The 26,685-nt window shown below is 46.5% G+C and overlaps 2 protein-coding genes across 4 annotated transcripts in view; one reads left to right on the top strand and one right to left on the bottom strand.

Annotated features, from left to right (window-relative positions):
• Positions 1-1,410: 1,410 nt before the first annotated feature.
• Positions 1,411-21,810, bottom strand: LOC115311231. 3 transcript variants are annotated; one of them, XM_040205223.3, is made up of 6 exons: positions 21,651-21,802; positions 18,501-18,627; positions 17,503-17,751; positions 15,614-15,669; positions 13,684-13,823; positions 1,411-1,662 (listed from the first exon to the last, which is right to left on the bottom strand). In XM_040205223.3, the coding sequence occupies exons 2-6, from the start codon at positions 18,509-18,511 to the stop codon at positions 1,612-1,614; spliced, it is 507 nt and encodes a 168-aa protein (XP_040061157.1). In that variant the 5' UTR covers positions 18,512-18,627; positions 21,651-21,802; the 3' UTR covers positions 1,411-1,611. The 3 variants fall into 3 exon arrangements, with proteins under 3 accessions (XP_040061157.1, XP_040061159.1, XP_040061158.1); XM_040205225.3 differs by lacking the exon at positions 18,501-18,627 and having other exon boundaries at positions 21,651-21,810; XM_040205224.3 differs by lacking the exon at positions 15,614-15,669 and having other exon boundaries at positions 21,651-21,801.
• A 438-nt stretch (positions 21,811-22,248) lies between these two features.
• LOC115311230 (regulator of G-protein signaling 3) overlaps positions 22,249-26,685 on the top strand; it is a 26,725-nt gene continuing 22,288 nt past the window's right edge. The window contains exons 1-2 of the mRNA XM_042286798.1: positions 22,249-22,640; positions 25,074-25,372. Coding sequence (XP_042142732.1) covers positions 22,297-22,640; positions 25,074-25,372 — 643 coding nt within the window. The 5' untranslated portion in view covers positions 22,249-22,296. The remainder of the gene's footprint in view (positions 22,641-25,073; positions 25,373-26,685) is intronic.

The raw sequence follows: 26,685 nt of genomic DNA, 5'->3' as shown, positions 1-26,685 counted from the left end.
AGTAGTTATGGGAATAGCACTTGCGCAGAAACCAGACTGCAGTGAAGCATCTGCGTATGTGCCATGCTGACAGCACGTACGAATGCTCTTAAAGACACATAAACGCGGGACAAAAATTTAGCAAGACGTATAATGTATGAATTCTTGCAGAACAAACTGGCACGGTCCTTTCTGCGTATTGTATGTTACAAGGTAAGTCACCCTGAAACAGTTCACTTTCCTCATAATTTACAATGGCCCATCATTACAAAACATACATTAATAGACACAATGTAAAAAAAAAAGACTGTAAGGCTGTTGTTTCTTGATAACTTTGTGTTAACTGAAGGATTTAAAAAGATACTTCAACGAAATTTGAAATATACCCGTCGTGTCAAAAATAGGTTGAATATGATCCACAATATCCGTAAAGGACAATTGCATGTTTCTATTTTGGGCCTAATGACTGTATTTTTCGTTATAAATGGTCCACTCTGGCAAGCGCTCGGAGAACAGCCAGCGGAGAGCACGTGACATCCAACGCAATCATTATGTAGTTCGTCTCGGGACGAGCAAAGCTATGGCAAGGCTGACGTCGAGAGAATGACCTAGTCGTTCCAGCCACCGAAACAGCTGCTTTTGTACGAATTTTGAATGACGGGTTAATCTTCTATAACCTTGTAGAGGGACAATAGCGACTTTTGGACCACACAAACGGGATTCTCGGGAAGAGGGGAGTTCCTCCTTCCCCTCTTCTCTCGTCGTGGCTGGAGGCGAGACAGTTACCATCACTACCTCTCAAGGTTCCTAGATAGGCATTACCGACGAGGCGTTAGTAACGTCCGCCAGGTGCCCTTTGCTAATCGTTTAATTATTTTTAAAATTCCTTTTCGTGACTTTCTTAACAAAATATTGGTGTGTTCGATGTGATACTACTCCTTTGAACACATAGAGACCAAAAAATAAGCGCCGAAATTTCGTTGTAGTGTCCCTTCAATATGCTAATAAAACCTATTGGTCTGGAGACACGACCTCCCATTTCAACTACGAAAGGCTCGTCGGCACTCGTCTCATACGTTATGTCCAGCGACGTCTTGTCAACATGGCTGCGTTTCATCAACGAGACGCGATTACGTCGCAGTCTATGTGCGACGGTGACAACAGCTATGTTTATCATGCGGAAAGCAAAACAAAGTCACTTGCGAATGTTGCTTTACGGCTTCTCATAATCACGTAGTGCATCGATAGGCACAACACTGGGTGCTCCGGCGGAATTTATTTTTGTACAGCAATGCCAAAAATTTGACACAGACCAAAATCTCAAACAGCGCATTCATTTCGAAATCAGAAAACGTTTCAGCAATAAGGGCAACAGGCAAATCGGAAAGGGGTAACCCCGACAGCATTAGCATGGAACTTAAAATACCTAGGCTGCTGGCAGTAGGGACGTCACCACCGAAGAGGCTGACGCCACTGCCACAATCCAGTGCAGGGGCATGTCTTTGGGCAGCCGGCAGATCTAGGTAAGCATTGACAAGATGAACATGGGTCATCAGGAAACTGGATTGAAAAAGTGGATCACCGATTAGTGCGGCCTCACATTCTTTACAGTACCTGGGTGGACAGCATCTGTTAGGGTGTGCTTCCATATGTCGGTAGAGGTCCCCGATGGCCGATTGCGGCCTAGAAGTGAGCAATGAAGTTGGAAAGTGGGTGACGATTTGACAAGGTCCGTCATTTGTACACCGTTTTCTTCTTTTTTTTTTGTTTGCTGATGTCTGCCATGCAGAGAAACAAGAGACAGACACATTTATTATAGGGGGTATTATTCACTGTCAGCCGTAGCCGAGTGCGTAGCCGCTTGGCACGTGCTGACGGCGTGCTCCCACAGAGCTTTTGCAACATGCATTGTGCACCATCGAGCTTGCCGGTCTCAGGAACCTATAGACCCGGTGCTCTGGGGCAGGGGGCGCGAGCGCATCCGAGAGACGCGACCATGCTATGATGGCTGAACCATCCAGGTGGCTCTGTAACATTCGATTTTGCACGTGCCACGTTCGAATGCAAGCCTCTGAATATGCGCGATAACAAAACCTCTAAAAAAATAAAAATTAAAAAAAGAATTACGCAGCTCGTGCCCGCAGCGTCCCATTAAACATTTTTCATCTTAGCCTTCGTTCATAGCTTCCGCGAGCACGTATGTTTCACTTTACGTGATAGCGAAGCCGAAGCTACTCGCAAAAGCATGCCCTCCTGAAAGACACTGGCACTGCACGAGCGCGCATGCTCGACAGGGACGCTGAAGCTTGCAGCTCGCTCTTGTAGGCTCTGCTACGCTGGCACTTAGAATGGAACGGAGTAGAAAAAAACTCTAGTGGGGAAGCGTATTGACGCATGTTCGAAACTTGAGCCAAATATTCTATTTTGCTCGCCTGGAGCGCTGCTCAAAACATGAGAGCTACGGGCCTATAAGTCTGAGCTCGTTCTGGGCATGCGTAGTGAACACTGCACTCAAATATGGTGTCCGGTAAACATATTCACCGGACACCATATTTGAGTTCACTGTGCACCGCACATGCTCAGAACAGGTTCACACTTACAAGCTACTAAGGACACTTAACCTTGAGCAAATGAAGTGCACGTTGCAAACAAGTTTGCCATCAGAAAAGACTCCGGTATGGTCGCCAGTGAATATTCCCGCCCGAAACGCAAATACATATCGCCTGCACGCAGAAACTGCGCTCGCTAACAAAGCGACGCGACCTCTGAATTTCATAGCCACGGACATAAAGGATTTCCTGACATCCGTCAGGAGCGCGATTGGTAAACCGCCACGCAAACATATTCTTCCAAGTTGAAAATATTTATCTGGCTTAGCAAGTAGAATATATGCTAACGACATATTATTATAGGGCACACGATACCATTTTTCGGTTCTTCAAGGCCATTTCCTTAATCCTGAACGATCACGCTGCGGGCCGCGGCTGTACGCGCCACTTTTGGTTCTGAGCATTAGTACCGTTAGTACCTTATGACTCAGCGGAAAGCCTAGCCTAACCTAACCCAACCTAACCTAGATCAGGCTGAGATTGAGTACCGGAATGAACTGGACACGAGCGCATGTCATCGTTCGGCGCGCGCACAGATTCCATCACTGGGTTTGTCGCGTGACGCCGTGCTCGGACCCATTCACTGTGTCCGACCACCGCTGCCACGGGACATACCGGGTCCCCTTCGCCGAGGAAGGGAGTGGACGGCGAGCCTTGCCAACACCTCGGTCGCGGCTTGAGGACCACTTCCGTTACTCTCGCAAACAAAACCATCCGAGTTGGAACACCAGAAACCTCAACGTGCGAAGCTTCCACGGACAGTCGCTTACGCGTATTTTCAATGAGGGATTTCCGAAGCTTCCGCTTGCCATAGCGAGGCTGTTTTTGACCCATGGCGCCCGGTTGGCCCGGTTATGCCCGGTTGAGTGCCAGTGGTTACAAAGCCGTATTAAGGTTATATTGCCTCTAGCCAATGTACAGCTGGTGCAGCCACTATCATCCATAGGGGTGTCGCGAACCGACCGTGGTTCGAGTTCGACCAGGTTCGACTTCTTCGAACTTTTAGTGGAAAGTTCGTCGAACCTTGTATTGAGGTTCGACTCGTGTGCGCATGCGCGACAGGCTGGTTTGTTGGCTTCGGATTGGATGGTAATGGCTAAGAGATGAATTAAGTGCAGCGCTGATCCGCTATTTCAGTCAATACAGTACTAAAATTTAAGTTCACTCGGGAACTTCTTCAGTGACTAGAGTTCACAAAATAAAATAATTCTTTGCATAAAAAAAAAATTCTCCAAACCTAGACATACTTGTATCAAGGTCTGGCCACACTGTCCACATGGATGGATGGATGGATGGATATTGGCTGTCCCCTTTATATCGGGCGGTAGCTTGCGCCACCTAGCCTTAAAATTTTTAATTAAGAAATTTGTTTTCCCTTTACTTCTCTGCAACTATCACCGGGCGGGTAGAGTACTTCCCAGGAAGACCTTTGGGGGATCGGGCAAAAAAAAATTAAACACCGCCCCCCGCCTCCTCCCCCGGGCGAGGGAGTCGCCAATTTTCCTCTGGTCAACCTCGTCGGTGTTCCTCCTTAAACCACACCCACTGGGGGACAGGTGTGGGACTTTGGGCCGGAGCCACGCGGGAGGGAGTCCCAATATTCCTCTGTCCCTCCTGACCCCCAGCTGTGCTAATTGTTCGTCCTTGTTTCATTTTCCCTAGACTGTATCCACCAGTTTTCCAATCTCCTTTTTGTGATGGTAACCCTTTTTTTCTCCATTCCTCCATCCTCGTCCGCAAAACCGAGCGCCCCCGCCAAATCCACCGACCCCTCCAGGAGAGCAGGACGAAGCCTCGTACATTCTAAAACAAGATGTTCCATTGTTTCGTTCTCATTTTGGCAAATGGCACATAATGTATCCATTTTTTCGAATTTAGCCCTATACGTTTTGGTTCTTAAAACCCCCGTTCTAGCCTCAAATAGTAGGGAACTACCCCGTGAATTATCAAAAACCTGTTCTTTTCTTATTTCCTGCTTATGTGACCTGTAAATTGCTAAAGCTGATTTTCCTTGCATCCTACCACTCCACATTTTCCTTTCGGCTTCTTTTACGCCCTTTTTTATCGTTGTGTTCCGCTCAGTCTCCTCCCTAGATGACAGATATTTAAATTTTAGTTTTCTCGTTCGGTTCGTCCATTTTGTATTCAAACTCTTCATGTATAAATACTTGTACACCTTCCTCGCCCATCGTACGTCCTCCATTTTTGTTAATCTTTGATCAAATTTCAATTTGCTGATTGCCTCTCTACTCTCAAAAGTCGACCATCCCATGTCCCCTTGTACCCCTTCATTTGGCGTGTTCCCATGCGCCCCCAGTGCCAACCTGCCTACACTTCTCTGTCTGACCTCCAATCCTGTCTGAACCTCTGATCGCATGCACAGCACTGCATTACCAAACGACAAACCTGGCACCATGACTCCTTTCCAAATGCCTCGAACTACTTCATATCTATTATAATTCCACAGTGCTCTATGCTTCATAATAGCCGAATTTCTTTTCCCCTTTTTTATTACATTTTCCTCATGTTCCTCTAAATATTTCTTTCCCTGTTTCACCTAGACCCCCAGATATTTGTACTTATCTACATAGTCTATTTCAAAGTTCTGAATTTTCAGCGGCTCCCCCTTTTCGTCATTAAAAACCATCACTCCAGATTTTTCTCTACTGAAATTTAGACCAAGCTTGTCGCCCTCTCCTCCACATATCCCAATTAGTTTGTCCAATATTTCCCGGCTATCTGCTATAAGTACAATGTCGTCTGCATACATCAGTCCAGGTATGACTTGGTTTACTTCGCTCCCTCCCTCCATATACGTCAGATCGAATCCCAAGTTGCTCTGCTCTAACCTGTTTTCCAATTCGCTTAGGTATACCATGAAGAGCAGTGGTGACAGGGGACAACCCTGTCTAAGCCCTCTTTTTATTGCTGCTGGTCTTGTAGTTTCTGCCTCCCACTTTATAACCACCTCATTATTTGTATACACTTCTTGCAAGAATCTAATCAAATGTGCATCTAGCTCATACCTCCTCAGCAGTTCCCAGAGTTTTTCCTGACTCACATTGTCGTATGCCCCTTTGATATCTAAAAATGCTGCCCATAATGGTCTATGGTTTGTCGCTGCAATTTCTATGCACTGGGTGGCTATAAATAAATTATCTTCAAGCCTTCTATCCCTTCGGAAACCATTTTGGAGCTCACCCAGAATCTGCATGCTTTCTGCCCACTCTTCCATTCTTCTCTTCACTATCTGCATAGCTAGCCTGTATATGACCGAAGTTACTGTTATTGGGCGATATGATTTAATACTATCTTTATTACCTTGGCCTTTATATATTAGTCTCATTTTGCTTAGTTTCCAATCATTGGGTACGTCCCCCCCTTTAATTATTTGGTCTATCACCTGTTTTAGCTTTAATTTGCTTGCTTTACCTAGGGCCTTAATTAGTCTGATTGGAATGTCATCTGGACCTGTTGCTGTTCCTGCTGGAATCTTACTTTCCGCTCGTTCCCATTCTCCTATAGTAGTTCCCATTGTTTTGGCTCCCTCTTCCTCCTGCACGTTACTGTGATTGGTGTTCTCCAGTTTTCCATTTGGTTCCAACTCCGAAAAAGCTTCTTCAATTGTCCTCCTGATGTATTCTCGAGCCTCTTTCCCTTCAACCTTTATCCCCTCCTGCGTGGTGAGTGAGTGCTGGCACGACTCCGTCTTTTTTCCCTGTGCCTTAATGTGCTCCCAAAATCTTTTTGCTGCATTTCTGTCGTTCTGATTTATCTCCATCATCCACTGAACCCCTGCGCTGCCAATTTTGGTCTGTATGAGAGCTGATGCCTCCCTTTTTCTATTCAGAAAATTTTCCCATTTTGCTGCTACTTCGTCCGGGGTTGCTCCCCTTTTCTTTGCCCACCTATGTTCTCGAGATGCCTCTTGACGTTGTGATATGGCTGCCTTAACCTCTTTATCCCACCAGATTTTAGGTTTGTGCTTTTTCCCTCTCTTTCCTCCTCGCTTACCTCGGTACTTTTCCAACTCAGTCTTAAAAATGCCCACTAAATCCTCATATGACCACTCTCTTTCCGGTTGGTTGGATACTATGCTCTCAATATTTTTGGATACTTCTTGTAACTGATCTTCGTTTAGAGTCGATTTACCTTCCCGTTCCTGAATTTTTAGCTCTGTTACCGATGCACCAAATTTGATTTTGATTCTTCTGTGGTCACTCCCTAAGCTTTTTATACCTTCCTCGTCTATTTCCATACTCCCTAGCCTGTTATACAGCTTTGGGGACATGATCAGGCAATAGTCTATTGTTGAGTGAGAAGCGTTTCTCTCCCACGTGATTTTTCCATCGCATTTTACTTGAGCATTAACTAGTACTAGATCCAGAGCATCGCAGAATTCTTGCAACATTTTCCCTGTTGTGTCAGTGTGCCCATCAAAATCTTCTAAATGGGCATTCATATCTCCCATGATAATTATTTCCCTATTTAAACCAATTTCTCTGACATCCCTCGCTATGCATGACAAGTGCTGTGCATTTTCTTCTTTTGAATCCCTTCCAGTTTTCAAGTAGACAAATCCCAGTAGTGTGTTCAAATCCGTAATCCGTCCTATCAACCATAGGTGTTCCCTGCATCCCTCATTCACCCTCTCCCAGTCTTGGCCTTTGATCAATACTCCTATCCCTCCTCCCTTTCGTTCTCCGCTACTCCTGTTGCATCCCAACCAAAAATAATCCGCTATGTATGGTGGCTCCTCCACATCCCTAAGGTGGGTCTCCGCCAATCCATACACCTGAAAATTTTCCGCCACCAGCTGCTTCTCAAGCTCTTCCCATTTTAGTCTCTTTCTACCTCCCTGCATGTTTATAAAACCAATATTAAGCTGTTTCTTCCTCTTTTTTCTATTCCTGCGAGGCCTCCTCCTGCCCTCCCTGTCCCCACCTCCCAGCTCTAAATCCGGATCCCTCTCTTCTCCCGGACTTCGCAGGCTCCCAAAAAAGCCCTTGCCCTGCAGCCCATTCTTCGTCCCACCCGTCTTCCTGTGAGCTCGCCATAATGGATCCCGTCCCTTTGGAAAGTGGGGACCGGACTCCTTTGGCGGACCTCCCTGTTGATGTCCATGACCTCGTATCTGTGTTGGAATCTTAGTGCCTCAATCACATTATTGGCTTCTCTTACCTCCCTTTCTGTCTGTACGGTCTGCCCCCTAACCTCCGGGATGGTGCACAGCACGATGTGCACGTTCTCTTTCACCTTTCTGAGTTGCCGGACTCCCTCCCTAATGTGCGCGCCCAGATCCCCTCCTTTCCTGTTCAGCACATCGTTTAGCCCCGCGTGCACCATGACTAGGCTCTCTGCCGCCTTATTTTCTTGCAGTATAGCCACTGCACTTTCTATTACCTCCTTCATTCCCTTTCCCGGGCGGGTCACCACAAAGTCCATCACTGATCTCTATGACAATTGCTGGATCGCGTTTGCCCGGTTTGCCCGCTCCACTGATCTCAATGACATAGAGATCAGTGGCCCGCTCCGCGAATGCGGTCACTGGCGGCCATCTTTAGGTAGAGTTATATCACCTCTAGCCAATGTAAGCTGCTGCAGCCGCTAGCATTCATCCATGGCAGATAGCATTTTGGCAGGTGGGTTGGCAGGCTGCGGTCAAAATAGCGTGGATGATATTGCGTGATTGATTAAATTTATTTGACGAAACATGTTTTTGAAACCCGGCATGAACAGTAGTCCGGTTTTTGAGGACCTGGTAAAAGTTTCACAAAATCGCAGCACCGGGAGAAAAGCAGCACGGCACGTATCGAAAGTCGCATCGAAAGAAGCATCAAAAGCAGACGACGGTACAGAGTAGGGGTGTCGCGAACCGGTCGCGGTTCGAGTTCGACCAGGTTCGACTTTTTCGAAGTTTTAGTGGAAAGTTCGACGAACCTTGTATTGAGGTTCGACTCGTGTGCGCATGCGCGACGAGCTGACCAGTTGGCTTCGGATTGGATGGTAATGGCTAAGAGATGAATTAAGTGCAGCGCTGATTGGCTATTTCAGTCAATACAGTACTAATAATTAAGTTATTAACTTCTTCAGTGATTAGAATTAGTTTCTTTTAATTGCAGCTGTTCACAAAATAAAATAACCCCTTGCATAAAAAAAAATTCTCCAAACCTAGACATGCTTGTATTAAGGTCTGGCCACACTGTCCCTAAAGTCGAACCGGTCGAATTTGGTGAAAAGTTCGAAGGTTCGTCGAACCCCGGAAGTTCGACCAAAAAATCTGGTTCGACAAAAGTTCGCGACACCCCTAGTACAGAGTCTGCTTTCGATGCGAGCTGCGCTGCTTTCCCCCGGTGCTGCGCTTTCGTAGAACTTTTGCCGGGTCCTCAAAGATGAGGCTACCATTCACGCCGGGTTTCAAGAATCTGCTTCGTCGAACAACTTCAATCAAGCACGAAATGTCACCCACGGTACAGTGTACTAGATCTACGGCTATTTTTATGGCAGCCTGCCGCCATTGGGCTGTCCGCCATATTACTATGATGGCTAGAGATGATATAACTCTACCTAAAGATGGCCGCCAGTGACCGCATTCCGGTCCATAGGAGGAGCTGGTCAAACGCGATCCAGCAAATAGACATAGAGATCAGTGGATCGCGCTTCCCCGCTTGTTCGCTGCAGCGCAAGTGAAGCCACCGGACTTCACTCGCTTGGGATACGATTTGCCGTTTTTGCTAGCCTTTGCTGCGGTTTTCCAGCGTGCTGTAGACACGTTTTCTACTCGTTCGTCGTCATTCGCCGAAGAAGTTTTTGAAGACTCTGTGTATTGTTGAGACTTGCCGTTGTGAACACGTGGAAAATTTTACGAAAGTGCAGTGTCGCAGGAAAAAGGCACAACGCGTCGAAAGGAAGGGCTGGCGGCGTGTTCAAAGCGTCCTTGGCACGCCGAAGTGCCGTGTCTCTGTGCCTTCGCGCGCTTGGATACCGACCAAGAACCGACGCCGTGTGAATGTGTTCAGCGAGTGCAATGTGCGTGAAGCCGTATCAAAAGGTACAACTCGTCGAAAACGTGTCGCCGGTGTCGCGGCGTGATCAAAGCTTCCTTGGCACGCCGAGTGATGCATCTTTGTGCCTTCGCACGCTTGGATACCGACCAAGAATTGACGCCGTGTGTATGTGTTTAGCGAGTGCAATGTGCGTGAAGCTGTTCGTGCCTCTGGATCAGTGTCTTTTCCCCTCGCGGTTTAGGAACGAGCTTAATCCAGCGTCCACTAGCGACGGAAGATGGGGGGAAGGTACGTCTTTTTTTCGTCCTTAGACGATTTACACAATACCGTGCACAACAGCTCCTCATCACTGATCAGTGCTGGCTTATTATCAACCTACTTAATTGCACTTGACGTTTGAGCGCGGTTCGCCTAATTGTAATTGGTCAACAGATTGCACACGACCATATCGGCCGCGCTTCAAAGATTTTCATTCTCGCCGTCTTGTACTTTTGCTTTCGAAAACCCCCTGGCTCCACAACGTTGCCCTATTCGTGCTCCCACGGAATCTATTAGAGTAGATTTGGGACATAGCCATGGTTAATATAGTACATAAGAACACGTACAGATCTCCTCCTTTTATTGATAGCAACTCACCGGAACAGCTGGACGATCCAGAACTCCGTGGCCGATATATATAAATGATCTAAAGGCATCTACGCGCGACACACGTTCAGAACTTTGGCGCGGCGTCAATTCTTGACCGGTATCCAAGCGTGCGAAGGCACAAAGATGCATCACTCGGCGTGCCAAGGAAGCTTTGATCACGCCGCGACACCGGCGACACGTTTTCGACGAGTTGTACCTTTTGATACGGCTTCACGCACATTGCACTCGCTGAACACATTCACACGGCGTCGGTTCTTGGTCGGTATCCAAGCGCGCGAAGGCACAGAGACACGGCACTTCGGCGTGCCAAGGACGCTTTGAACACGCCGCCAGCCCTTCCTTTCGACGCGTTGTGCCTTTTTCCTGCGACACTGCACTTTCGTAAAATTTTCCACGTGTTCACAACGGCAAGTCTCAACAATACACAGAGTCTCAAAAAACTTCTTCGGCGAATGACGACGAACGAGTAGAAAACGTGTCTACAGCACGCTGGAAAACCCCAGCAAAGGCTAGCAAAAACGGCAAATCGTATCCCAAGCGAGTGAAGTCCGGTGGCTTCACTTGCGGGAGCGGCAAGCGCGATCCAGCAATTGTCATTGAGATCAGTGGTATGATCTCTATGGTCGAAGCGGACGATGCGAGCAGGCGAGCAGTGGGACGACTTAGGGTGCCTTCATGTGCGCTTCGCATAGAGTGATGTCAACTGCCTGTTTCCCTTTTTCACACCCTCTACCACCATCCTCTTATTGTTTCCCCGTGCGCCGGAAACTGGCCTTTGTGTCCATCGGTCCTCCCATATCCGAGGAGGAAAATGCTAATCATCCCTCCGTAGGTTCCGCAACGCTGCTTCGAACTTGTGAGATAAGGTACTTGTTTCCGGGAGGATTATAAGCCCCACGGATTATCGCCAAGAACCAAAATGGCTGCTGGTTTGTCGGCGAGCGGCATTACAAAGGTTGGCATCACCCTAGCAAAGCGCTCATGAAGGCTCCCTAGGACGGCGAGGCCTGGGCAGCCTGGGGTCGTGAGCGAGGTCTGTACAGAATATATGTGACACACACTCTTTTTTTAATAATAAATATACAAAAACATTGATTTTAGCAGTACGATCTTTTATTTCAATTCGCTCCACGAGTTTAGACCGCTGCTGACGAGAGTACGCCTTTAGCAGCCGTAAAGGGGTTGCAGGAACTCAGGTTCACGAAAAGTACCTTTACGCTAAATGCCGTCTGAATTGCCGTATGGCCACGGTGCAAGGAACACATTTCGATGGAATGCGAGGGAATGCGGGACCACCGCTAGAAGAAACAACCAGAGCGGTCAATTTGGGGGGGACCCTAGAGTGCCGCGCAGCCGGCAAGCAACATTGAGACAATCTAGGGGACTCCGGGGACTCGATACTTGGGCGCCATCTATTCCCGTGCGAGTGAAGCACTCGGTGCGCTCAACATAATGTGGTCGCCGCGTCGGACAGAGTGTCAACACCGAAATGTTTCTTCCACCGTGGGTGTGGCATTGCTTAAATGACATTCACACTAAAGGTCCGTTGGCGTACGCCAACGGACCTTTAGTGTGAATGTCATTAAGCAAAGGTCCTTTTAGGTGCCCGTCTGACAGAGGTATTAGACCACACCTTGACTATGGAAGCGCAGTGTGGGACGTACCCGCATCAAAAATATCTCATAGAAAAGATAGAGCACATTCAAAATCCTGCAGTTAGATTTATTGTAAAGAACTATTCTCAAGCAGAAAGTGTGGCAGAGATGAAAGCTTGTATGAATGTAAAACCTCTTGAAAAAAAAAAAAAAAAAATAGATGGCCATTTACCACGGGACTGGCTGTGAGAGCAGAAACGTAGTCATCTAACCGGAAACTGACCTGTTCGAGCTCTCGCACACCATCTCCGACGATGAAGCTTCCTCCGCCACCATGCACTGGCATGCATGATTAAACAACACATGACTATGCGGAGGGCAAGTTCGTCTGCTTCTTGCGCAGGGGGTAGCGGTGACGTCAGAACGCCGAGCCCTGATTGGCTGATCGCGACCCCCTATCTGAGCGTCGTCTGCTCCTTTGCAACGTCGTCTGCTCGCAACGTCGTCTGCGTCTGTCTTACCTTTCCTGCGACTTTCGGAAGTGCAGAGGCCAGATTCACGAAACGATCTTACGCCAAAAATGTGCGTAAGACATAACTTAAAAACAAATCCGTATTCACGAAACGAAATTTTCGTAAGTTTTGCGCAGGTTACGACGAAATCCTACGGCACCTCCGAAGCTGTCTTACGCACTTCTTACGATCAAATCAGCATGGCCGACAGCGTCGCGGTCGCGACGACCCACGGACGTTTATTTTTTTACGTGCGCTTTTCATGCGTCTAGACTTCAAGCAGCAAGAAAAAAGTAAAAAGTGTTTGAAACAGACCACGACGAACAAGAACGCTGGATCCACAAACACCCGGGAAAAGCTCCGACGGCCACGATTCCACCGAACACGACCAAGCGAGTACGGCAGTTAGGCCTAGCAGGCACTCCGCGACTCGGCGACCGTCTGCCCACGACCGGCTGGCGTGCTGATTGGAATATGCCCGCGCGACCTCTTGTGAACCCTTTCCGCATTATACTTTGACCGCTGATATCAATTTTAGATTAAGAGGTCAATTTCTTCCTCTTGTTATCTCCTTGTTTCCCGAGGCAGCGCTGACTCGCCGGTGAAAAAGCGGTGAATCTTCGACAGACGCAGGAAAGGTAAGCAGCCATCGCTTTGACTAGCAGACGTAAAGCAGACGACGTTAACTGCGCTAACCCGCCGACGCCGTTAAAGAATGAGGGGTCTCGCCGCACACGAAAGGAGGGAAAAAGTATTTGGGAGGGAACTTGCGGGCACTAACACGCTTACTCTCGGTTCTTAGCAAATAAACCTCGGCGCCTCGGGACACCTCGCCAGTGAGTCCTTTGACTTCCCTCCTTGATGTGCGTCTGCTAGTTGTTAGACAAAAACAATGTACCGCTCGAGTTATTTCGTCTGCCCTCTCTGAAAGGCGAAGTCGAGCTCGCTCGTAAAGACCTGCACTTCCGAAAGTCGCAGGGAAGGTAAGACAGACGCAGACGACGTTGCGAGCAGACGACATTGCAAAGGAGCAGACGACGCTCGGATAGGGGGTCGCGATCAGCCAATCAGGGCTCGGCGTTCTGACGTCACCGCTACTTCCTTTCTCATGCGCAGAAGACGAAAATTAGCCCACTTGCGAGGCGTATACTATTTATGTTTTAATTAGCTGCGTGATTAAACAATTAACACATGATTATACTGCTATCTCCTCATAAGGAACAACACTGTAATTCTGATCACTACATTTGTGTAAAATGAAGAGGTGAATCTGCTGCTATAATAATTACACTGCTATAATAATTATTAAAACCATTTCAGTAACGATATTGACCATTGAAGTTGCTCCTTCTCCTTGGGTCTTGTGCCGGTCCTTGCCAAAGAGACACTCCTTCTGTACCTTCGAGATAACCCTGAATGGCACATCCAGGCGAATTGGCACAGCACCTTTGTCCAAGGAGAAAAGAAGTCGACCTGCAACGATTAAAAAGACAGGAGAAAGCTTAATGGTGTTATTGTCGAAGCTCACAATAGTGTACTTTTTTTTTTTAGAACAACATTTGTAACATTTAGCACATTGTATAGAAACGCTATCCAATGATTGTTTAAAAAAGACGGCATACAAAGCAAGGTTGGGCAGTGAAGATGTATTTGGAAATACAAATACTCGGTTCATGACAAAGACAGCTAAAATACTGACACATGAAATACTTTCCTTACTGAAGTGTCATGATACCTATCAGAAATACATTTGAAAAATGAAAAAGTAGTTGGAAATACAAATACAGGAATTTTAATTTTGCCAGGGCACTATTGCTCAAATACATTTTTCTTAAAAAAATATATATATATTTTTGCATTCTCATATTTTATATACTACTGGCAAAAGGTTACGATTCAGAAAACAAAAAAGAAACAACCTTTTGCTACATATTCCATTTTTCTTTTTTATGGAAGCAATCCCAAACAAAAGTAAGCATACGACTTTGCTGCTACACTCAACTACATTACACTACACTACACCACAGAAAGAAGTACATGGAATGTGCGATCGGAGTGGTGTACAGGATCCCGTTAAGCTGTGGAAGAGTTTACATCGGACAGACGGGCCGTTGCATAAATGAAAGGGCACGCGAACATGACTGGTCGCTTCGTTCAACAGCAGGAGGGCATTTGCCCCTGCACTGCGGAACATGCAAATGTCATCCTGATTTCAATAAGATCACAATCATGGGGAGGGGAGCAGATAAAACAGCCAGGGAAATTTTAGAAGCGTATGGAATAAAGAAGGAGGGGGAACAGAACTGCGTGAGTCAAACTTCTGTGTATTTACATAAGAAGGAGATTACTTTCATGGACACGTGTTGATGCGAGTGTGTTTTTTGTGGGTGTTTCCTTCGTTGGGTCCTTTTCAATAAATATTCAGTTGTCAGTTCAGCGCTCGTCCTGTGTACTCCTTTTCCTCCCGTCCTTGTCGTTTGCGCGCTGTTTCCATTATTTCTATACATTTGATGAGAAGTAACTTTTTAAAGAACCCGCCGGGCAGCCGCTGTTGATTTGGGCAACGAGTTATATTATAGTGAAAAAGATTAAGCAGTCCACAAGTGTCAATGAACACGGGTTTATATTAAAACAAACGAAGACCGCTTTCACAGTAAAAAAATTTAAAACCATACAATTTTTTTTTTTTTTTTTTATGTATATGAAGACTTTGTTTGGAGGTAGTAATATGCAGGCTTCGCTGACAGGGTTTGTACTTTTAAGGTAAAAAAGAAGTCCCCCAGTGAAGACAATAACTCACGAACCCGAAATCAGTTTCGCATAGAATTGCAATTTTCTTTTTAACATGAAGCTGTGAGAAATATGGGATTGAAAATACATTCCATCCTGAATGAAGTGCAGTTCTCCTTTAGAGATGTAGAACGCATTCAAAGCAATATCATATGATCCTCTAAATTCGTTTTAAATATATCCAAATATCACCGAAAGGTCAGCACCCTCTAGTCCCGTGTCGCTGCCTTTTCTGCAGTCATTCTAAGATGTCACCTTGAACTGAAATAATGTTTGTTTATTTGATGATCTGAAGAAAGAAACTTTACGCTCGCTCTAGAAAATGTACACTTGTAAAGCTCGTACACACAGCACCTTCAACGTTTTGGTTCAACAACAACAGTTGCCCAACTAAAACACCCCAGAAGACGTGTTATCTCTGGAAAATGAATAAGGGAGTCTCCAATCTCAGGGTCATAATGTTTGAGACAAACCTTGGTCTGCATGATGACAAAGTCTCAAGGTCCCATTTACTGCACCTTCTACCCCCCTGAAGCACGGAGAAAGAAAGGAAACAGTCTCTTCAGCTCTCAGTTGGGGGTCACTTATTTATTGAGCATTGTAACGAGATGCATTGCGATACAAGGAATACACCGAAAATATATTCCGATACTTAAATCAAAAACTGATTGGAAAATTGTATCGCGATACAGAAATATAAATGCTAAAAGTAGTTGTGAAATACTGGGAGGCACTCACTTGATCGAATGACGTTTTAGCGAACGCCCACGTTTCATCGAACGACACTTTAGCGAATAGTCGGACGCCGCGAAGCGGCGTTTTCGGGTGGGCCAAATGAGTTCATATTTTTGTAATGAGTTGCCGCAGACTGTCGCCGCGAAGCGGCGTAAAGCGCAGCGCGACGGATGGGTTAACGCGCGCCCCCGTTATTCGCTAAAACGACCATTCGCTAAAATGTCGCCGTTCGCTAAAATGTCATTTGCTCTTGTGATATGGACCCATTTGTATCGCGATACTGGAGGGCTATGTTGCGCTTTTTGCACTCCCAGGAGACTTGGAAGAGGGAAGTGACGTCAACGACACAGCAAACGCAGATTGGATGTTGACAAAAGAAAACGAAATCAACACGCAATCTGCGTTTGCTGTGTCGTTGACGTCACTTCCCTCTCCCTAGTCTCCTGGGAGTGCAAAAAGCGCAACATAGCCTCCCTGCCCAACCCTCATACAAAGCGTCTATGGCATAATAGGATACTAACGTGTGGCAATTATGAGTGAACACATCATAGAAAATTCCAGAGGTTTTAGCCTATTTCCCATGAAACACCACAAATTAAGGTGCAGTGAAGTTTGAAAATGAAACTAATAAAATGGGCTTTAAAATTATTGTAACCGAAATTAGGCTTGCGCAATTTAACACAATCGTTATTGGTAAATGGCAGATGCATAAAAATAGTAATGTAAGCTAAAATATGTTTGATTTCATTTACAATTTTTTTTTTTTGCACATGTATCTTTTTCATTAGCTGATTCAATCAACTTCAATCTAATAATTTGCACACTTTTGTTTGTTTATACCTTGAACTTCCATGGAACTAGTGTCAATCTTATAAATATGGTGTTAGAAAATTGTGTCTTTATTTGACAGAATAATAAAAGAATTATATCTTAGTTTTTTTTTCCTTTTTTTTTTAAATTTTAGTAATAGACAGTAAAAAATATGGCACTTTTTGCCTATCACATTTGAGAAGTCTACAACGAGCAGTTTCTTGTAAAATGGTACAAATGTAAAAAAAAAAAAAAAAACACAATAGATAAAGCTAAGAGATGTTAAACTATATTTGACCTTATTTTTATTTTTTACGTTTCTACCATTTATTGATAACAATTATAATAAAGGTCACGAGCCTTACTTTAGTCGTGCACATCTTAGAGGCCACATTATTCGGTTCACCTTTCAGACTCCCACCCCACCTCAATATACCATTGATTACAGTTGGATTCAACGACGGTCAAGAAAATAACCTTTTGAAGATTGCACACTTTTTCCCACGACACTACCTACTGGTAAATAGGTAGGATTTCTGGTCGCCTAAGGGTCACACGTATGGTGGACTCATCCAATTTAAATATTTACCCGACAGCGCTCGCGGTGAGGCCGTCATGCGATATTGCAAACAAATCAAATACTATAGTGACATTGCAGACTTCGATCTGTGGCAGTGTAACATGAACATGAACACAACTATCTTCATTTTATCGAAGCACATTATCCACCTGAAGATCACGGATTATGGGCACTGCTGACACGTTAGCGGGTAGAAAGTTCTGAAAGGTAAAAGTAAATTTATAAAGGAAGGCTTACCTGGATTTCAAGCTTTCTAGTTTGGGGAGCCTGGAGGACACAGTCTTGAAGGAGACACCTATGGTTAAGAGCTCGCGCTCCATAGGCTCAAGTAGATCTTCCTTCTCCAAGTGTCCCGTCCACGATTCCCCGACCTTGTCGAGATATTTCACATACTTCTGGAGCACGGCTTCTTCGTCGTCATCCGACATTGGGCGAGTGACTCCAGCAATGTTGTTTCGTTTTGCAAAAAATTGTCCACCCACCCCTCTAAAACAAACCAAAAAGAAAACAAATGGATGAGCAGTAAGGCCACAAAAAATAAATCACAAGCTAGGGAGAGAGAAATGGCAGAGAAGAGAACAAACACTATAAAAACAAAAACCGTAACTTTGGGCCGGGAAGGTGGGGGCACATAGGTGCTCGTGTGGTCCCTGTTGTCACATGACTGCGCCCTAGCAAAGTGCAAAAAAGGCGTCCCACGGGCCTCCGAGGTGGGGTTGTTGCCTTCCTGCGGTGCAGCCCCTCTCCTAAGCAAATAATAATTATTTTTAAAGATTTGTTAAAACTTTATTATTTTTATTAATAGCGCATAAATGTCATTCCGAAGTGAGAGTATAAACGACTACCTTTCCTCCTGCAAATGATTGAATAAACGTGCTGCGACCATGAAAATGCCACACCCGTTGATTTCTCGAAGATGCCGACAGCTCAGCGAGAATAAAAGATTTGGTCCACAGGCAGCGACAAATCACGCGCAACTAGCCTTGTCCCACTAGAGCAACAAATACGGATTTTTGTCCGGCAACACCGCAAAGTTCTGTGTCGCTGATCCTGTCCCACTGTAGCGACAAATATCCCTGGCAACCGCCGACAAGCATCGACAAACAAACGACGACGGACAAGTTTTTCTTTGTCGTCTGACTCAAAGTGCCGCGAGCTGTCCCACTGAGGAACATCTATCGGAGACAAACTTGTCCTCCCCGCCCGCTTGTATCCTCGCTGCCCCTCTTCCCAACCTTCCTTCCATTCCTCCTGTGGTTTGTTCAGCTGCTCGGACTTGGGAGAAGGTCTTGCCGGCCACCTGGGCTTCCTACTTGTTCCCGTCCCTCGACAGTATGCTTCAAGGTGCCGAGGTCTACGTCCCTGCATCAGGATGGGTACGCTGACGTTGGAGGACTGGAAGGAAGACCGCTGAACACGAAGTAGGAGACGACGCTCCGGCAGGCAAGAGACTCATAATTTGTGAAAGTCGGGATGCTGTATGTCCCCCAAAATACGCCTGTCCTCGATCATTTGGATATAAAAGCATACTCAAAATCGGCGTGAAATTTCGCGATGCTCAAAACATTTCGGGTTCGGGAATTCGTTTGGAAAAAGTTGGGTGTCCATAGTCACGACGGTCTGCAGAAAGTCGCCAATGGCAAATCAAGACCAAAGGGGAGCTTTAATCAAGAAATAAATTAATCGTCTCTACTTTCACCACGTTTGTCGGCGCGTTTTCTGTCCAAAGAGCGAAGCACGAAAACCGCGTTGCCCAACTCCGTTTGCCAGTGTGTTTTGAAGCGTTTTGTTGACAACTCCAGTCTCACTAGGAAACGGGTTTCCTTGTCCCCTTGTTTTGCGTCATGTCTGCCAGATGGGACAGCAAATTCGTGTCGCTTGCCGCTCATAGTTGCACGACGCCTTTTTTGCACGTGGTCAGGGCACAGCCACGTGACAAAAGGGATCACGTGACCCTCTTCCCCCCTCTTCTCAGTTTCTGTTTTTATTCTGACTGTGTTCTCCTCACTCCAAAACATTTCTCTGCACATTTTTTTTTTTTTTTTGCTAAAAGTTGGAATTTGGACATTGCGCTGAAATAAATGTGATGTGTGTGCCAACGTACAGTTTCCGGCAAAGCAGTCAAAAACTTTGTTTCTGGTTGCGGGTCTAACAATCATGTTTTTTTAATACAGATGTGGTATTTTCCATGGTTTTTACACATAAAATTGTTTTTCGGAGAATAGGTGTGACCAAAGAATTATATCTCGGTGTGCGGCGATATGCAGCAAGCTAACGAGTCCAACCTTCAAATTTATTTTTCTACTTGCGCTTTCACTTTTGGCTTTCACATATTTTGTTGTTATATCTTCACCGTGCGGTAAACCAGTAGCCCAAGCTACGATTATGCAATGGAGAATATCGGGCGTCGACTTCTCTACAAATTGTACAAAGCATTCGCCTATACATTTCCAGGGTTTATTATTCTTTCAATTCAGGTGTGTTTTTCTCCCGGTTTATTTCACAAGAAATTTTGTTTTAACCTTGCTTGGCTTCTTCGTCGTTATCAGACACTGCGTGTGAGACTCCGACGTGGTTTCATTTTGCAAAACTTTTCTCCACCCGCCCCTCTAAAACAAATAGAGAAGAAACAAAAATAAACGGGCAAGCAGAAAGGCCACAAAAAAGACCGAGTGGAAAGCGCCGAATAAACAAGGACGAAGAAGGGGACAGAGACAAAGCATACTATCAATTGAAGGTTTATTGAAACAAACATTGGCTATTACAACCGTCTATCTGGGTGTTGGCACAAAAAGAAAAGTCGTTATCTGTTAAGCTTAAGTGCAGTGACGGCGCACTAACACACACACTCTCCCCTTGCTCTCTTACGCAGAATGCCTCATGTATTTCTCGCGCTGTTCTGTTTGCGTATCTGCCCAGAACTGTTTTTTTTTTCTAATTCCAGGCCACATGGGCAGCTATCACGGTGCGCTGTAAGACTGCCCGACCAGGACTGTTCACTGGCCAAGCATGTTCCTTGGCCCTCTCATTTATGCAATGCCCCGTTTGGCCCACATACGATTTTCCGCATATGGGCCAAACGGGGTGTTGCATAAATGAGAGGGCTAGGGAACATGCCTGGTCAGTGAAACAGTCCCGAGGGGCAATCTTGAGGTGCACTGTGATAGGTGCACTGTGATAGGTGCCCATGTGGCCCGGAATCGGAAAAAACAACAGTTCTGGGCAGATACGCAAACAAAACAGCGCGAGAAATACATGAGGCATGCCACATGAGAGCAAGGGGAGTCTGGCAAATAAGGAGTTTTGTTTCAATAAACCTTCAGTTGAGAGTGCGCTTCGCTTCTGTCCCCTTCTTCGTCCTTGTTTATTCGGCGCTTTCCATTCAGTGATGTACCAACTAGTCCATTTATCTATTCTACAAAAAGAAACCACAAGCAGGGAGAGAAAGGTGGATCCTTGTTGTCACGTGACTGCACCCTGGCGACGTGCAAACATAGGCGTCCCGCGTGTCACTGTTTGTCGCTCTAGTGGTTAATAAGTTCCAGGCCACTGTGTTCTAGAGCACTATATAGCTCCTTCGGAGCAGAGTAGCGCAATCTAGAACGCCGCCTCTCGGCGACTAGCGGCGAACGCCAGGAGGTTCCAACTGCGGTCAAAAATGCATGGAGAACGTGAGAAAATCGTTGTTTCTTCAGTGTTGTGGGAACGTACGGCATCGCAATCATTTTTGACATAATAATGGAACACTTTAGAATAATTTGCGCTAAGTTTTGTGCCCCGCAAGGACCTGACTTTTTTTAAAAAATTGCCTGAGCGGCATCATGCAGCAGACGACACTGCGACGTCACACCATTCACGTGACCCGCTCCGGCCAACCCGAAAAGCCCATCTCCGCTGCGAGCAAAAATCGTCTGCTTCAAACGCCATTGCCTTGGAAATTGCCTTCTCAAAATTTCCACACGTATCCGATATTGTTAAAACTTTGATAAAGTGTTTAGTGCTTTACTAACTTCACGACAGACTAGTTTTGAAAAGTGTGAACTCGCCGTTCATTTTTTAATCAGCCGTGTTGTGTCGATCTCCATGTATTCTCCCATAGGGCGGGCCGCCTCCTGGAACCCTGAGTACCACGTGACTCGCGCCGAGCCGCTCTGTCGGCCATGTTGTCGGCAAAACACGGAGTTCAAAGGATTGCGCTACTCTGCTCCGTAGGAGCTATATAGTGCTCTACTGTGTTCCAGGCTTCCTTTCTTTTCAACACTTCTCTCTCTCTCTCCTTTCTCTGGGACGCGGGAAGCACGAGAGGGGATACAAACAAATAGCATTCTTCCAACAAGGGAAGCGGAACACGCGAGCTGCGAGCGCAAATTTCTAGCGGTACCTACCGCGGTCGCGCAGGAGAAGAGCACGACGGTTGTACGGTTACAGTCGCACGGTTGCAACCTGCTCAAGGCTCAAAAGTTGCGCAGCTGCACGCTCCAGCCTCCACCACGCAAACGGGCTGCGCCATGTTGGTCTTCATGCTATGTTCATGTGGCTTCTGCTTCGTCAACGCCTCGAGGGCCGCTTGCGCCGCTTGTTGGCGTCAATATTTTTTTACAAAATATGTGCTGAGTGTTTTTTGATATAACCCGCACCTCTATGTTAACTTTATGAACTTATGAACAGAGTAACTCGTGATAACTGGCATCTATCAGTTAGGGTACTCCCGGTCACGGATTACATTTTGGCGCTACTGCTAGTCTCTTCATGCTTCTGTCTGTCTTCTGCTATCTTCCGGTCGCATCCCAGATAAGTTTGTTGTGCTGCTGTGGTAGAGGGGTAGAGGCGGTTGTGCCGTTGTGCGTTGTGCCGTTGTGCCGTTGTGCAAAGGAAAACCGAATAGTTTCGACTGACGGTTTGGACTCGTTGGGCCGGCTTGGACCAGCTTCACCTGCGCGACCTGCGTTGCCTGGGGTTGTTGCGGTTGATGTAACCTGAAGATTTTCCGGCACGTTTACACAGCGCTCGCTAAGTTCTCCCTCCCCAGAGATGGCCAGACCTCGCAAGATGCGATCTCCGTCCGAGGAGCGGGCATGGCAAGCGCGCCGCGCTGAGCAGAGTAGACTGAGGGCCGCGGCGGCACGAGAACAGCGAAGGGCGCAGGACCCCGACTATCATGCGCGAGAGGCAGCGCGTATGCGCCGAAGGCGTCAAGACCGCCAAGTACGCGAAGAAGAGACGAAGAGACAGTGTCAACGGCGGGCCGAAGGCGACGAGTCGTGGGAGCACGAGGCAGACGCGAAGCGGCGGGGACGACGGGACCTGCCCGACGTCGTTCCTTCCACTGTGGTGACGGCCGAATGTCAGAGGGCATCCCTGGACATCCCCTCTGGGTACGTGAGTAACCGGCAGTGGTTTCAGGCACAGTGCTCACCAAACTAATCCGGGACGCACGAGCTGTGTCTTATCCCACGGGAGCGCTATCCTGGGGGGCTATGTTGCGCTTTTTGCACTCCCAGGAGACTAGGGAGAGGGAATTGATGTCAACGACACAGCAAACGCAGATTGGGTGTTGATTTCGTTTTCTTCTGTCAACATCCAATCTGCATTTGCTGTGTCGTTGACGTCACTTCCCTCTTCCAAGTCTCCTGGGAGTGCAAAAAGCGCAACATAGCACCCCTGGGGTTCTATGTTGCGCTTTTTGGACTCCCAGGGGGGCTATGTTGCGCTTTTTGCACTCCCAGGAGACTAGGGAGAGGGAAGTGACGTCAACGACACAGCAAACGCAGATTGGGTGTTGATTTCGTTTTCTTCTGTCAACATCCAATCTGCATTTGCTGTGTCGTTGACGTCACTTCCCTCTTCCAAGTCTCCTGGGAGTGCAAAAAGCGCAACATAGCACCCCAGGAGACTAGGGAGAGGGAAGTGACGTCAACGACACAGCAAGCGCAGATTGGGCGTTGACTTTGTCTTCTTCTGTCAACATCCAATCTGCGTTTGCTCTAGTCGTTGACGTCACTTCCCTCTTCCAAGTCTCCTGGGAATCCAAAAAGCGCAACATAGCGCCCCTGGCGCCAGCCGAAGAACCGTGGTACACTAAATAGCCGTATATGTAGGGAGTGGTCATTAATTGATGAGATAGGGCGAAAATAAGAGCGCGTCATTGACGGAAATTGTTTCACTGACCTTAAGTGTGTTGATTGAAAGCACTTGTGACCAACCACCAGAGCCGTAAATGGGGAGAGTCTGGCCAGTGGGTGTGGCGCCGAAGGCGCCGGAGAGGAGAACATTGAAGGAAAGGGAGAAGAGCGCCGAAGGAGCGGGAGAGAAGGAGGGGGGCACAAAGGAGACGACCGCCATTTTTACGCAATGCTGTCAGCGTGCCGAGCACTGTTGAGGCTATGTGTCGTCTGCTACAGGCTGCTTTCTTTTTCGCCTGAATAAAAGTTTGCGTTCAAACATGAAAAAACCTTACTCGTTAGCTCTTGAAGCCACGGAGAAATAACACTATATTGTTTTCTTGCAAGAGCCTGCCAAATTAAAAAGAGAAAACCGAAATTTCAATGTCGATCCCATGCATTCCACTTGCATTTGAGTGACGTCGTCAATTTTTAACCTTTCGAGTAACTCGAACGTCGGTGTCCTAGTGTATGCAGCGCGACCATCTGCATGCCGGGTAAACTGCTCTTTGCACAAACACGTAAAGATATTGCTCGTGCATAAAAATGCAATTGTGTGTCATGTCTTGGGCCTGTTCGTGTTGTCCATGTGCTTGTGTTGTTTCCCAAATAGCCTGTCTTGAAAACTTTTCAGCATGTTTATGTCACTTTTTTTTTATGCCTTCTCAAAACCTCATTGAGTAAGATTGGCACGAAGTGTGCGATTGAATTTGAGTCCTCGTCAAATGCTGACGCAGTACTTATTTTCGGTACGAGCTGAGCAGGGAGTTCTCGCCCGACACTGACGCAGCTCTCGTGTCCAACACGCAGTCACAGTATGTTCCTAAATGATGGCATACTCGGATGATTGCCGCAGCAGCTACTAATGCCATGCCCTTTTCAAGAGGGTCCATTGTGTGTCCACGAACGACTTCGGAGTTTTTTTGGTCGCTCGTGGCAGCAAAACATTTGGCTAGCATGGGGGAGGCAAACGGGAAAACCCTTTGAATTGACTGATAGACCTTTTCCGGAATTCAGTGCCATCTGGTGACTCAAATGGCAGTTTAACTTTTACCGTACTAATGGCGGCAATGAACCTGTGGTCTGCAGTATATTATGGGGCACCGTCACTTTCGCAAGTCAACGGTAAACGAGAATGTGCGCTTCACTCTAAGAAGTTCTTTTCCAATCTCTTTCATTGTCAATGGCGAAAAGATGCAAACAGTAAGAACGAAGCGCCAGCCCAGCTTCACAAAATTTTATGCATCAAGGGGGTTTGAAGCCGAGTGTGCTACTAAGAAATGGACAGGGCCCGAGTCAGAAATGAACGCTTACGCAGCTCTTGCATCCAATTCCTGCTTCACGTCGCGCTATTGTCTAAAATGTATAGGCATCGAGTCCTCTGCTTAGGAGTATCTTCAACTTCTTCCTTCATCACTAAACAGGAGGCTGCCATTAGTATAGCACATATGCCATTTTTCAGATGACGATAGTTATCAAAGTTGCCAGACTGAAATCCGGAAAGGGTCTATTACCATCGCATCAAGAAAGGCTTAGTGTTTCTCAATGCGAGGGTCATCAGCCATCGCATCGCTGTTGCCGCTGCCAAAGAAGGTTGCGGTGTCAACGAAGGGTTTCGAAAACTCATCACCCTACTTTTGTTCACAGATGCGTCAACGATCCTGTTCCTGGCACGGCATCATCTCCTGTGCCACACCAAGGCCCTGTGCCACATCAAGGTCCTGTGCCACATCAAGGACCTGCGTCACATCAAGACCCTGTGGCACATCAAGATCATGTGTCACATCAAGACACTATGCTACAACAAGACCAGCCTGCCATTGAACAAGAACCGTCAGTGCCAGTATCGTCGCAAACTGAGAAGGACCTCTCAAGCGGCGACCATCTCTCCTGCAGCGACAGCAGCAGGGTGTTCGCAAGACTCGCCAGCCTGCTCCTTCTTACAGGTTGGAAAAGCAAATCTTTTTTGCGACATTTATAATTTTTCATCTAATTGCACTGATGCTGCTGTCACTTGACACTTCCTCATTTCTTGTTTGTATAGTTGCGCGTTCAATGATGGCAGATTTCGCTAAACTTTGCGAAGGGTGAAACAAGGGTGCTGAGGCTTCCATTCCATAATCGAGAGAGAAGTGAGGAAAGTGCTGAAAGAGGCAAAAGCGAGTCCAATAACTTTAACAAAGGGGTCTCGAAGAAATGAGGGCCGAGGTTGGCACGCTTGAAAGGGAAAACAGGTCCTCGAGAAACATTGGCGTCCTATTTCCAAAAGGAGCGTGTAATTTTGAAAAAACGAGCTGAACAGAAAAAATATTGGCTTATGCTTTGCGAGCATTACTTTGGAAACCATGATGCTGATATGAGGGAGATCGGTGGCTGATCGTGTTAGGGCACTGTAGCATGGAGTACATCTCAGCCTTTGCCAGTTTCGATTTGTACAAGCGTCGTACTGGCATGCAGTTGTATTGCACCGGCTAAATTTCTCGTCTACAGTGGATATACCGAGCACCCACCAGGGCCGGCTAACTTCCTTTCTAAAAAGACTCCCAGCACAATTGCTTTTGCAGTGCAGATCTCCTTTTGTCTGCCATTTTGTTTGACCAGCATGACCCCTTTAGGTCGCTGGAGTCACAAATAGTGAGGGTAGGAGATGTGTGAGGGGTGTTGATTTTGCAGCCTGACTGGCGTTCTAGATGTCGGGAGTTACACTGAGAAGTTCGGAAGTTTCCAAACTTCTCAGAATTTGAACCTCCAATAATTTTTACCTTATCATTATACCCGTTTTCACCTCAAGCAAAAAGGAAATTTTGCTCAATGTTCATACGCCGCACAAAGTAGTTCTTACAAGATTTAGTTGCCGGAGGCAGAAGCAATGCTTTTGGCATTTGAAATGCGCATGTCTTGATAAGATAACGTGTATCTAATCTAAAATGCACCTACATATAACTCAATTTTCGGCATAAAGAGGAAAATTAGTAATGCTCTGCGAGAAGCCATACTTTTCTTACTACGGTTCTTGTGGTGAAAACGAGTATAGATTTATACTCGTTTTGCAAAACACAAACAAAAGATACAACAAAAATTTTTTTTTTTTTTTTTACATATGTTTTTTTAGGGTATAACGGAGGCAGAAAAAATTTAACAACTTAGTATCGGCTTATTTGTTCGCTTTCCTGCATTCTGAGAGAGCATTTTTGTTGACATATCCCCTGTTCTCACATCGCTTAAAGGGGCGCTGCCACCCCAGGGGTAATATTTTTTT

The sequence above is a fragment of the Ixodes scapularis genome, unplaced genomic scaffold (genome assembly GCF_016920785.2).
Source record: "Ixodes scapularis isolate PalLabHiFi unplaced genomic scaffold, ASM1692078v2 PGA_scaffold8__174_contigs__length_109621045, whole genome shotgun sequence".
NCBI classification, from domain to species: Eukaryota; Metazoa; Arthropoda; class Arachnida; order Ixodida; family Ixodidae; genus Ixodes; species Ixodes scapularis.
This window is presented reverse-complemented; position numbering and strand designations above follow the sequence as displayed.

Bases quoted from the DNA above. Each gene is read 5' to 3' on its own strand.
- LOC115311231 (XM_040205223.3), bottom strand. The intron at 15,670-17,502 runs GTAAGCCTTCCT...TCCGTGCTTCAG, and splicing joins CTAGAAAGCTTGAAATCCAG to GGGGGTAGAAGGTGCAGTAA. The intron at 13,824-15,613 runs GTTTGTCTCAAA...TAATCGTTGCAG, and splicing joins TTGTCATCATGCAGACCAAG to GTCGACTTCTTTTCTCCTTG.